The sequence below is a fragment of the Penaeus japonicus genome, unplaced genomic scaffold, assembly GCF_977035675.1.
Source record: "Penaeus japonicus unplaced genomic scaffold, GWHDUDI00000001_assembly GWHDUDI00000022, whole genome shotgun sequence".
NCBI classification, from domain to species: Eukaryota; Metazoa; Arthropoda; class Malacostraca; order Decapoda; family Penaeidae; genus Penaeus; species Penaeus japonicus.
Window position 1 is genome coordinate 5023554 of NW_028234424.1, and position 12500 is coordinate 5036053.

At 37.4% G+C, this 12500-nt stretch overlaps 1 protein-coding gene across 8 annotated transcripts in view; it reads left to right on the plus strand.

The window, feature by feature from the left end:
* Rcd1 (Reduction in Cnn dots 1) overlaps positions 1–12500 on the plus strand; it is a 50065-nt gene that overhangs the window by 1964 nt on the left and 35601 nt on the right. For 4 of the 8 annotated variants that reach the window (XM_086549363.1, XM_086549364.1, XM_086549356.1 and 1 more), the window contains exons 2-8: positions 7865–7988; positions 8153–8335; positions 8509–8645; positions 10029–10238; positions 10505–10632; positions 11385–11518; positions 11754–11897. In XM_086549363.1, coding sequence (XP_086405489.1) covers positions 7881–7988; positions 8153–8335; positions 8509–8645; positions 10029–10238; positions 10505–10632; positions 11385–11518; positions 11754–11897 — 1044 coding nt within the window. In that variant the 5' untranslated portion in view covers positions 7865–7880. Of the gene's footprint in view, positions 1–7364; positions 7429–7864; positions 7989–8152; positions 8336–8508; positions 8646–10028; positions 10239–10504; positions 10633–11384; positions 11519–11753; positions 11898–12500 lie in introns of those variants that run through there. The other 4 variants (XM_086549358.1, XM_086549359.1, XM_086549360.1 and 1 more) reach the window with 4 other exon arrangements.

The following is a 12500-nucleotide window of genomic DNA, read 5'->3' on the forward strand; positions in this document are numbered from 1 at the left end:
TGGGTTAACCCATTCCCGACGGGGGATTTCTAGCCTAGAATGTCCAAATGCCGGGGCGTTCGAATTATTAGGCCTAAATCAATTGAATAGCCGGCACAATACTGTGCCGCCCGGCAACTGGGCTTTTGAATGCGCGGTACACATGCTGTACCACCCGTCCTGTGTGGGTTAATTGGAGGTGTATGAGGGGCCGGGTCATGGGTTGTCCTGTAAAAGTTTAAGTGTTGAACTGCTCTCTTTATAAAAAAAAATTCATAAAGTCTACAACCTTTGCACTTGGTAACCATCTCAATACTGGATTTGAAATTTGAATGAGGACACAAACTCAACATTCAGTTGTCTGTGATTGGTTGATAAAATTGTCGGTTAGATCAATTGTTTTCCAATTGGTGCTACTTTTGTCCCGTGACATTTCCCATTAGCAATGTTTTTTTTTTATTTCTGCGGGCGAGGTCAGTGCATGCGCAGAGTTGATATTTTTCAGTCAGAGGTTTGTCAGTGCAGTGGAAACCTCTCCCTTTACACATTTTTTAAGTATCGTCAAAATAATATATCTTGCTTATATTCTGTATCCAGAATAAGAGAGTTTTATGGTGGTGTTATGTCATAATTAAAACTATGTCATGCTTTAATGTTAGTTTTTTTTTTACTACATTTGGTTGTGTCTTTATACAGTTATACCAAGAAATCAGGGTTTTTGGGTGGGGGGAGCCATGAATTATATTAATGGTGGTATGTTCCTGTCTAACGGAAAATGAAGTACAAAAGATGTGGTTTCTTTACACTTTACCGAACCGGATGACATGGCAATCACAGATAAATCTTTGCCTATTAGCACCACAGTAAAAAAGTCAACAAACATCTTCCACATATATTCTGCCAAGTTAGAGCATTGACAGGTTCCTTTTGTGGTAATTTTCCAGTTCTTCACAGCTATAGAACCTCGCATTTGAAATTTTAGTCTGCAATTCTTCCTGACATGTATTACATGAATCTGTTTGTTTTCCATTGCAAAGGACATGTTCAGGAATTGTTAAAGTCCTGATAGGTGAGGAAGGCATGAAGCATATTGTAAATTATGGGCTAAAATAGGCTTAAATGTATTAGAAAAATAATTAAAGCATGTAAAAAGTAACAACAAATATTTAAAATCTATGAACCAAAGTGCCAACTTTAAAGAAATCAAACTTTATGCCAACCCTGTGGCATTACACCACAGAACCCCCTGGACCTCCCCGGTGTTAATATACTGCATTCAGTGTAAGATTGACATTGCACCGTAGACATTGTGAGGGACTATGAAAAAAATGTATTCCTGGTGCTTCAAATCTGCTCAATAACTTCTATATTAACCCATTGGTCTCGTTTTTTCTATATTAACTCATTGGTCGCGTTTTTTATAGATTATGTATACAGTCGTGTGGCGGGTATATGTTGCATGGCTCGGTGCCATCCGCGTTTATGACCGATGCTGTCTTGACAGCAAATCATGCCATCTGCTATCAATGGGTTAACAGTTTGCAGAGGAAGTGACCTGAATGAAAATTGTCTTATAATTTTCATACTATACCCCTCAGGTAGTGATAAACCTCTTGAATACATTGTCAATGTGTATTGTAAATGCACATCCCATATTTAAACCATACATGTCTTCTCAATTTGAGAACTACTCTGAAATAGCTTGAAAAGATGAGCTTTGTAGAGGTGAAACAAAAAGGAACATGAAACTGTTATGATTGACCTGGCAATAGGTTAGTTATCACTGGTTGTTGTGTAAAGATGACCTGAACATCCTTAAATTATTTTTTCTGATAGATGGCTCTTTTCCAAAGAAATTCACACAAGAACTGCTTGGCTCTCTGATAATTATCCAGAATACCATAGTGACACTAATTACCATGAAAGTGGTGTTAATGATTCCTCTCACCCTCTACCACTCTTTTATAGTGGATAAAATCCATGATTCCTCCCATATACCCCACAGTCTGGGCCACGATAATAAGGCAGGGTGTGAAGTAGATCAGGGATATTGAGTTGTGATATAGAAAAGGTATTGCATTGATACATGCCACATTTGTACCATAGTTCTACCATAAATGTCAGATAGAAATGTAACTAGTTCTTTTCGGCCCTTGTTTTATAGTTTACTTTTTTTTTTTTAATCATACACTAAAGATCAATACTTCAGCTGCAGAATATGAGGCAGCTTCACTCAACATACCTTGACTTTTCCCACTCTCTTTCAGTGACTCATTGTAAAACTAGAGCCATTTTTGAGTTTTAATTTTTGTGTCTTATTGTATTTAGAGACGAATGTGTCATATGACAGGTTCTATCAATGCTGCAAGTAATTAAAATTGTAGTATAGGGTCCAGCTCATTATTTTCTTTATACTCATTGTGATAGAATTATTGCTGTTTTATGGGAGGACAAAAGCCAACTTTATTTTTTCGTATTTATGTACTGTTATGAACGAATATGAAAAATGAAATCATCCACAGTGAAGAGGTAGGGAAGTGGAGGGAAACCGTGCTTATGACTTTGAGTGTCATCGTAAAAGGCTACTTATTGGCACAGGGGCGCATCGCAGACACTGGGCATGGGTTGAGTTACCTTCCTCCTCTTGTTCTGCCTGTTCATTGTTCATCAGTGGTACCTTAGAGCAGTGGTTCTCAACCTAGGGGTCGCGAGATGCTTTTGGGGGGTCGCGAGATGATGTTAAAAAAAAAAAAATAGTATTATGGTCGACTTTTGTTTTAAGGCTGTCAAAATAATTCTGCTCATAAATTTCAAACAAATAATAAACTGAATGGCATGTACTGTGTGTGTGTGTGTGTGTGTGTGTGTGTGTGTGTGTGTGTGTGTGTGTGTGTGTGTGTGTGTGTCAGAAGCACTTCGGGGGAAGGCGGGGGTCACGAGTCTCTACCAATATTGTCTGGGGGGTCGCGGGCCAAAAAGGTTGAGAACCACTGCCTTAGAGCAAGTAGTTGTGAACAACTTGATGTGTGCCATTGCTCTCTAAAGATAGTACTTGCTAGAGACCATGGATGGATGCCATTCTAGGCTCTCTCCTGCTGGTGCTAGAAGAAAATGGTGCCATCTAAGTTTTGGATGTCAAGTGAACCCCATTTTGCTTAATATTATGGCAGTTATAGTAATTATGAATGCAATTATCATCACTTCCTCACTCCTCACTCATAGTACAATAAAATAACACAGTGATCCAAATTCCCTCAATATCATGTATGTCATAATGCCGGTTGTCAGGCCACAGCTCCTGCATCATGTATGTCATGACACCTGTCTGCAATGGGTCAGATGTAAAATCCGCTATAACAAGATGTAAATCTGCTGTAACAAGATGGATAATTGTTTACTTAGAGTACGATGCTAACCTCAGAGCATTCCTTTCTTCCTTCAGTTAATTTTCAATGTCCTTCCAAGCATACTATTTAGCTGTAATATATGTCCCAGAGGAATATAGTAACTGCTGTCTGCATTGTAGATTCTCAATCTTGGTGAGGAATATTGAATGGATGGCAGGGCTTTGAAAATAAATGGAAGTTAGCATGGTAATCTGAGGGAAACAAACAACAGTTTTTGCAAAATTTATTATAGAACATTTGAGTCGTATTCAGAAGCTGAAGCAATATATTTTAATGTGGTATGATTGAAAAGTCTTAGAATATCAAATAAAATCTAAAAGAATGATTGAAAAGGCTTAGGATATCAAATAAAAGCTAAAAGAATAAGTTGAAATTATATATCTGAACCATCCAGAATGGGCTCGAAAAGAAAGAGACACAACTGCATTTAGGGTGAAAGCTCTAGACTTCCAGAAAGATGCCCCACAATTCATCTTGAAAAATGTGAGGGTATTATAATTTACACTATATACCAAGAAAAATACAATATGAGTATTTTTATTCCACTGCACCCTTGTTTGCATATGGTTATATTGTCATTGACATATAATAGATGAGGATAGGATATGAGGAAATAATTTTTGAGGTGAAGAGATGAGATTGCTTTCATTATCTTCAGAGATCATGTAATGGTGATGCAGCTGACATCTCTAACACAAATTGAAATTGAAGAAATTATTTAGCTCCTTTAACCTTCATCTTTCACTGATAAAGAGTAGGTTGATGCATTTTTGTATTACCTGAAATGCACTTGTTTAAAAAAAGAGTCATCAATCTAAGAAACAAATAATCAATTTCTGTACTTTCAGTTTGTCCATAGACAGTAGCCAATGAAAACTACCATTTGATTAACCCAATCGTGACAGAGCAATTATTTGCCTAATGCTATTCCAGTCACGAAGATAACAAGCACTCGCAACCTCCATGTGTGAGATATCTCCCGGCTTGATGAACCTGCCCAATTCTGCGGGATACTGGAATGCTTTTTTATTTATTTTATTTTTTATTTTTATTTTTTTTGTTGATAAGTCAAGAACAATGTGTTTCTACATATGCAAGTGCAGTTAGTGTACACATACATTACTATGTAAAAAGTGTATTTAGAGGGAGAGGTCATAATGTAATGAGATTTCATCTGACTGGAGTGAAATATTTCCATGATATGATAGCACATCATCTAGCATGAATGGGTTAACAGGCCAAGGGCAGTTTCATGATTCCTTATTGACCAAGGCCTTGTGGATCTCAATTATTTGAGACCGTTCAGAGCTGGTTATTGTATTGTGAAGATTTGTGTGTGTATGTGTGTGTGTGTGTGTGTGTGTGTGTGTGTGTGTGTGTGTGTGTGTGTGTGTGTGTGTGTGTGTGTGTGTGTGTGTGTGTGTGTGTGTGTGTGTGTGTGTGTGTGTGTGTGTGTGTGTGTGTGCTTGCTTGCTTGCTTGCTTGCTTGCTTGCTTGCTTGCTTGCTTGCTTGCTTGCTTGCTTGCTTGCTTGCTTACTTGCTGTATTGAATCTAGTACGGGTATATCAATTGGTTATGGACCCAAGAAGTTAAATGCCAAATAAGGAACCAGTTCAAGCTCTCTTTTACGAGAATATATTTAGAGGATGTTTGGTAACCTTTTTGCCATAATGTTGTTAGGTTCAAAGGCAACTGCAATTGCTATGCATATGATATGCTATGCTTTAGGGTAAATTGTAAAAAAAAAGACACATCTTCTAGATATAAATTTTAAATTAGGCAGATATACACATTTTGTCTGATTTGTGCCTCCCATCCCCCCAAACTCTGAATTCTTCAGGGTTTCTCAAGTCTCAACTTTTTTTTTTAATTTTTTAAATTTCTCATAAGATGAAGAAAGTATGTTTTTTTTTTCTTCATTTATACAAACATATACAAGTTTGTTGAGCTGTATAATCAAAGTGCTGAGACTGAGACCAGTCACATTCTGCAAACTTGCAAAATTATTATTATTATTTTTTTTTACTATCTCCAAAACTATTGGACCAGTTAGAAAAACAGATTTGAAATCTCATAAAACCATATCACAAGATTCTGCAAGTAAAATATTGTGTATGAATATAGAGCTTTTGTAGGTCTCCTTGGTTAGTTATTATTAAATATGGAACCAGTCCAAGTTTTATATTTTGCCAGAATATGCTGGAAGAGGTATGCTGACCTTTGAGCTCCTTAAGTACTCTGAGACTGAGACATGCATTTTTGATTTTGTTGATGTATATTATAAATGATATCATAGATGATCATATGTGGATGTTTGTTGATTTGGTTGATGATTGATGAGTTTGATTAAGGTATTAGGATTTGTGTAATAAAAAAAAAAAAAAAGAATCTATTTTTTTTTTTTGCCATTGCCATGTGCTGAAAAATATGTTTATCCTTAGGAAATTCAGAGTTCTTTTTGAAGCTTGATGTAAAAAATTGAGTATGTATGGATAAAAAAAAACTTTTATTACAGAACATAAAATGTGGAGGTCATAACAGTCATTTGAAGTTGCTGCACTGTAGGGTTGGAATTATGATTTTGGACCATCCATCACATCCAAGTTTTAACCCACTGCAGAAAGGGGGCTGAGCAAGCTAATTAATGGGGGATCTTTAAAGCTAATGAATATTTTCCCATAAATCCATCACAAAACAAGTTTATGCTGACTTTAGAAAGCTGTATCTCTGAAACTAGTGCCATTATGGTAATAAAACTTCATGACCGTGAGAGTGCTTTATGTACATTGACACTTGTCTTTTAGCCCTAATTGGGGCCTTTGTATATATCATGACATCTATCCGTAATTGGTTAAGGTGGATATGATTGGAACACAGGCAGTATGATTGTGAGAAAGATTTCTCACTTTAAAATCACTGGGTATGTGTTTGTAAGTGATATTTGGCCTATTGATTGGCAATCAGAGTGTTTTAAATAGTTCGGAAGGAAATGAATTTAAAATTATTGTTAGAAAAATAAAGGAAAAAGAGAAAAAATTGATTATGGAGAGATAAGGTATACAACAAATATGGAAATGAAGCAAAGTGGAAATTTATCTACAGAGTGGAGAAAAAATTTAATATTTACTTTGTTAGTAAAAGATCACTGCAGTTTATCTGGTCACTATGACCTTTGTTCCAGAGGCCTTCTGTTGGAATGAAAAGCAGTTGATGCGTCATGAACTAAAAGGTTGACCTTGCCAGATTATTACTCTGCATACATTAAGGTTAAAAATAAAATACCATATTTTCATACTGTTAATATATCTCAACATGTGAGGTTTTTGTAACTGAGTTTTGTTATTGACCCTAGTAATTCCTGATGTAGCTATGACTCAAAATAATGGCCTATATTAATGTTATTAATTAAGACACTTATGTATGAAGTACATAAGGTGTCCTGTCATTGAGGATTAGATTTTCACTATTCTCAGACAAAGTGGCTTTGACTGTAGGGATTAACCCCTACAAACTGCAAAGGTTTCGACTTGTTTATCCCCCAGCCACATTTTTGAAGTTTCACTAAGACATCTTTTAGTCTTTGGTATTTCAAGAGTTGGAATTTACACATCATAAAATATATATTTCATTGCCATTTATTAAATACAGACTTCCACAGTGGGGCATGAAAGTTGAAAAAAACCCATCAAAGTGACTCCTAACATTTGAGAAAGTGATCGCAGTTACCTCTCAATTAACCCATTCACGCAGGATGATGTGCTGACACGTTTCGTGGTTTTTGGGTCAGACGCCGGCGACAAGATATTTGGCCAAGGCCAACGCTCGGGGTAAACAAGCGGACAGCCTAGGCTCGCGGCTAGTGAGTCCGAGAACCCCAAGGCGTTAGGCCTATGCGTTTGAAAACTCTGGCATTCTGACCAGTCTGAGCCAGAATCACCCTGGTGTGAATAAGTTAAGAAGAAGAAGAAAAAAAATTGGAACCTAACTTAGCGAGTCGATAGAACACCAGTGCATAAGACATGGAGATATTGTGCAAATAAAGTAAGAAAAAGAACAAGTTTCTTGATAGAAAAGAATGAAATAATGCAGATGTATGAATAGTAAAAAGACAGTAATTTACCATGAGGCAACATAAATCTGAGGCTGAGGGAGATACAACTAATGATCCTGCCCAGTTTCTGCCTCAATTGTGGATAGGACTTTAGGGATTAAGAGCCCCTGTTACACATAAGCTTCTGTAGGATTACATCTAACTTTTTGTGGGTGCATATTTCCTAGAGTGAATAAAGGGGTACATGGGCACATGGGGCACACCAAAATCATCCCACTCCATCAAGCCCAGCAAAAAATTCTGGACCTGAAATCTAATTGGAAATAATCATTCTAAATTGCCAGCTGGAAATTGGTATTCCTGAAATAACTATGGCCTAGAAGTTTTCATTTTTTATTACCTGTATGTATTTTTCACAATTTTCAGATAGGTTTATGTCAAGATGGCTGAGAAGCCTGAGAAGGACACTGTGATTCGAACACTGCTGGCGTCAGCTCCCCAGAACTTGTCACTCTCACAGCCCAACACTCCAACACAGTCACCACATAAGGTATGGATAAGTTTCAGATATGAGTCCTATTTTTTCAAAATGCCTACTGCTGGGGTGACAGCAGTGACAATGATATTTTATAAAGGCCTATTCATTTGCACAGATGAATTAGAAATGAATATGCATGTTTTGTTGCCAACACTAAACATACCATTTATATCCAGCCGGCTGGAAATTCAGGAGTCATTCACCCATCCTTTCGACGGCCGAGCTCAGCATCACGACCCACATCCCCGCGTGCTTTAGGGTCGTCAGAATCAGACGCCAGGATGAGGAACTCTGGGGATCCACATGCAAGATTCACATCAATGCTCAGGCTGGCCAGTGGGCAGGTACGGGACGTAGAGGTGATGTTCGAAATGATGGTTTGATGGTACTCTGGTCTTGTAGTTGTGAACAGTGTCATGATTATGTGATGTTTGATATTTGGAGAAGACCTCTATTTATTGATATGGTATACTTCTCAATACTGTTATTATTGTTATCATCAGAATTAGTAGTAGTATTATTCATTTTAAAGGAAAGTGAGCCAGATGTCGTGCTGATGGATCATGCTTATGCTCGGCCATGGAATTGGCGGCCAGAAGCCTCGCACGCAAGACCAAGGAAGATGCTGTTCATGACAAAGTCTTCTCGTCAAAACCGCAGCAGCCACAGGTGATAATTGGTTTATTTTAAGATGATTTGAGAGTTTCTGATATAGATTTTTATAAAAATGGAAGGTACATCATGGATGTGGTCAGATATGTGTCTAAATACAGTTTCTGCCCCAAATACACCAATTTTATTATGACCCCAAACAATAATGTAAATACAAGTATGAAGCTGTAAATGGAATTGAAATACAAATGCAAGAGACATAGTATTTTTAAATGCTTTCATCCTATTTGGAAATAAGATAGAAGAAAGAAATGCCTTGATATTTAAGTACTCCTCTTGCCTTGTCCACTCCCAGATCTGGGGTTTGTTCTTTGGTATATAGATAGATAGACCCTCAAAGGCACATGGTTAAAGTATGAAATACATTATTTTATTTAGCATTTCTGTTTGAGAAGATTATTCTAGTGCAAAAGATCAAAAAATTTTCAGTTAGAAATAAATTAAATTCATGCAGTTATTTTCACTTCTAAATTATTTGAATCACTATTCATGCTAATATATTAGAGATGATTATTTCATATTTGAGAAATATTGGTACTTGTGTATGATTGTAAAAAAACCCTCATAATTTTTTATTCAGAATGATTCTTTGCAGTAGTCCCTTGTACCAAGTGGCTCTCTGATGATTATACATTTTTCTTATTGATATTTCATTATGGAGGAAATCTGATTCTCTGCAGAAAAGAGGCAAATGAATAACATTTAGAAAATTGCTGTTCTATATAGTGGCTTTAGAAATGAAGAAGTTGAATTACGTTAGTGTATTTAACTGTATTTGAAGCAAATATGGACAATACAAAGGTCAATTTGATTCTGTTCCTACTACTTATCTAATTAGTTTATATTTACAGACATATATTCACAGAATTATGAATACAGTATGCTCTATTAATTTCTTGCTTCTATAAATTTCACCAACCGTGCATCAAAAGTACTGGGTATATATTTTAAAGTAATTTACTTCTCATATTTTAAATCAACCTGATACATAAACTCCATGTGGCAGAAGTATAAGCTGAACCAATTCTCCAGAGCACCAAGTACTTACACACATTCCCTCACACTTGCACACTCATTACACTGACTTGTGCACACAATACACAAACCTATAGGTATTTGCACAGTAATCTGTTTGTTTGTCTGTAAAGTTGAAGAAGAATGTGGAATTTATAGAATATATTTTTTATTTTTTTTATCAACAGTTGTTTATTTAAACCTTGTTTGATTTGTTATGCATTTTTGGGAGTGCATTATTTGTTGACTGTTAGAAGATTATCAGAAAACTTCAGGCATCAATTCCAGAACCAGTTTCCATATTGTAGGGTTTGCGAATACAAATACCAACCCCCTAATGGCTGTCATAACCTCTCCCACCCAAAGCAGTTATGAGGAAATGATCGATGTGGACTCGGAACCATCCCCTCCCCCCCCGTTGCCCTACGATCTGAACAAGGCCCAGCAGGTGATGAGTGAATGTGAGAGGCATGTGGTATTTGCCCGTCTCGACCAGATCAAGGCCGAAGTCCCCCAGCAAGAGAAGGAGGCACCCGAGGATGAGGAGGAGGAGGACTGGGAGGAGAAGATACCAAAGTAAGTGTGGTTGATTTTATAAGTTATGTCTTTGTTAGTGGGTTGTATCATCCTTAAGACATGGGTAAGTGGAATAAAGGGAGGTAGGAGGGTGAGAGGGGGAACGGGAGAGAGTGTGGGAGAGAGAGCAATGCAGTTTTTACTATTTGAATGAACTTGAATGAAGGATGTTACTGCCTAAAGAACAGAATTCTCTTTGATAAGCAATAAGTTGAAGTTTTACTCCAGTTCTTTAAATAATTAAACACACCTTTGTCTACTACCAGGATTGGATGGACAGAACCACAGACAGCATTATTCAACAAAGTAGTGCAGATTCTTGACTCAGACAGGCTTGCACGCCTCAGCCTCAAGGATGCTGATAACGAACCTGTGAAGAGGAGGGCGCAAGTTGGTAAGATTCCTCAACATTTCACACATATCTCGTATAATACTTCTGACATTTCACTTCTATGTGATATCTGAAGTGTGCTATATCTTTAACACATCCCTGATTCTTTTTTGACAAATTATCAAAGTGTTGGATCTATGGCTAGATGTTTAGGAAATTAACTCTTGCTTGTATGTTTTTTCGGACCATTCTGTGTATCATGTGTTTTTAAGAATTATTTTATTGGTAAAATGATAGGCATACATCCTTTGGAGATTAATTTTATGTAAGATTTGTATGTGATAGATAATTCCTTTTTTCCTTCTCTTTGGTTTTCCTTTTCTTATTTGAAAGCGCCTGTTTGTATTATATCTTGCCGCTTAGATTTAACCCATTCGTGCCGGTTGATGTGCTGACACGTTTTGTGGTTTTTGTGTTAGACGCCGGGGTCGAGATATGAGGGCAAGGCCGGCACTCGGGGTTAGTGAGCGGGCAGCCCAGGCTCACAGCTTGTGCGTCCCAGAATCTCGAGGTGTTAGGCTTATGCGTTCGAAAACCCCGGTATTGCGACCGTGTAAAGCCTGAACCGCCCTGGCGTGAATGGGTTAAATAAAACTGCCAAAAAGAACAAAATATCTAATTGCTTTTCTTGCTCTTCTTCATCTGCATTCACTTCTTTCTAGGGAGTAGCCATTTTTTCACAACACTTAATATCTTATCCAGGAAAACTGACTTAAACTTTTCTTTTCCCCCCTTCCCCCTACCTACCTGTCTAGACAAGACAGCAGCCAAGTTCAGACAAGCTCTAGCGAGGGTGAAATGGGACTCCAAGCTGACCCAGTGGCTGCACTCTATCCTACTCCAGTACCTGAGTCTTCCATACTTGGCTGCTTACCTTGACATCCTCCAGGTAGGAATTGCCTAAACCTTTTGCTTATTGATTTTCTTTAAGTATTGAGAGAAAACAAGTATGTACTGGATTTTTTTTTAAGTTCTCAATAGTAAAGAGAGAGAGATGTTATTATTATTATTGATCATTTATTTATTTATTTATTTATTATTATTTTTTTTTCCTTTTCACTTAGACAAGGTATCTAGTAAATCAAAAGTAACCTTCCTGCTCTTTGGCCCCCTTCCCCCCACAGACCCTGAAGTCCAAAATTCCTACCCTGGTGGATAAGATGGTGGCCTTGAGCAGCACTCACCGAGGAGCCAGCGTAGAGGCCCTCAACCTCCTTCTGAAGAGGCCCTGGGACCCGGCTGTGCCCTCACTCAATCAGCACAAGCCGGTGAGTGTGTACAGAGAGTCATTGAGGGATGTGAATAATTGGATGAATTGGGGTTTGTGTGTTATTCGCTTGAGTAAATGAATGTCTTGTTGCAGGTTATTACAATATCTTTTCTATTGTGTATTTGGACTTTGCATTAATTTCATTATTATTAAGCCTCCTCCTGCAGGCATTTTTTCACACAGCATATTTTCGTTCAAAATACAAACTAATTATTCCTTCACTTGAGTAACAAATGCAACAAACCAGATGCAAATTAGTAGCACTTTGCTAACTTCAAAATCCAGAAAATAATAGGAAAACAAGATCTTAAGATGCCCAGCCCAGGCCAAATACTTTAAGATGTGGTCTGCCTCGGAAGTTTCAACTTGATAACTCAGGGTGTATAGGGAGAGCAATCCTATGGCCATCTCTTTGAACAACGCTGGTAGCTAGTTACCTGGCCTTCACTCAGGTGCTGAGAGAGATTTGCACTGTGACAACATTATATATTTTCTCTTTGGAATTTTGGCAGTCTGCTTGAGTTTGTTTTACCATGTTTTGTTAGCCATTTGATATGGTATGTCGTATGTGCATCAAATAATATGCGTCTAAGAGCTAATG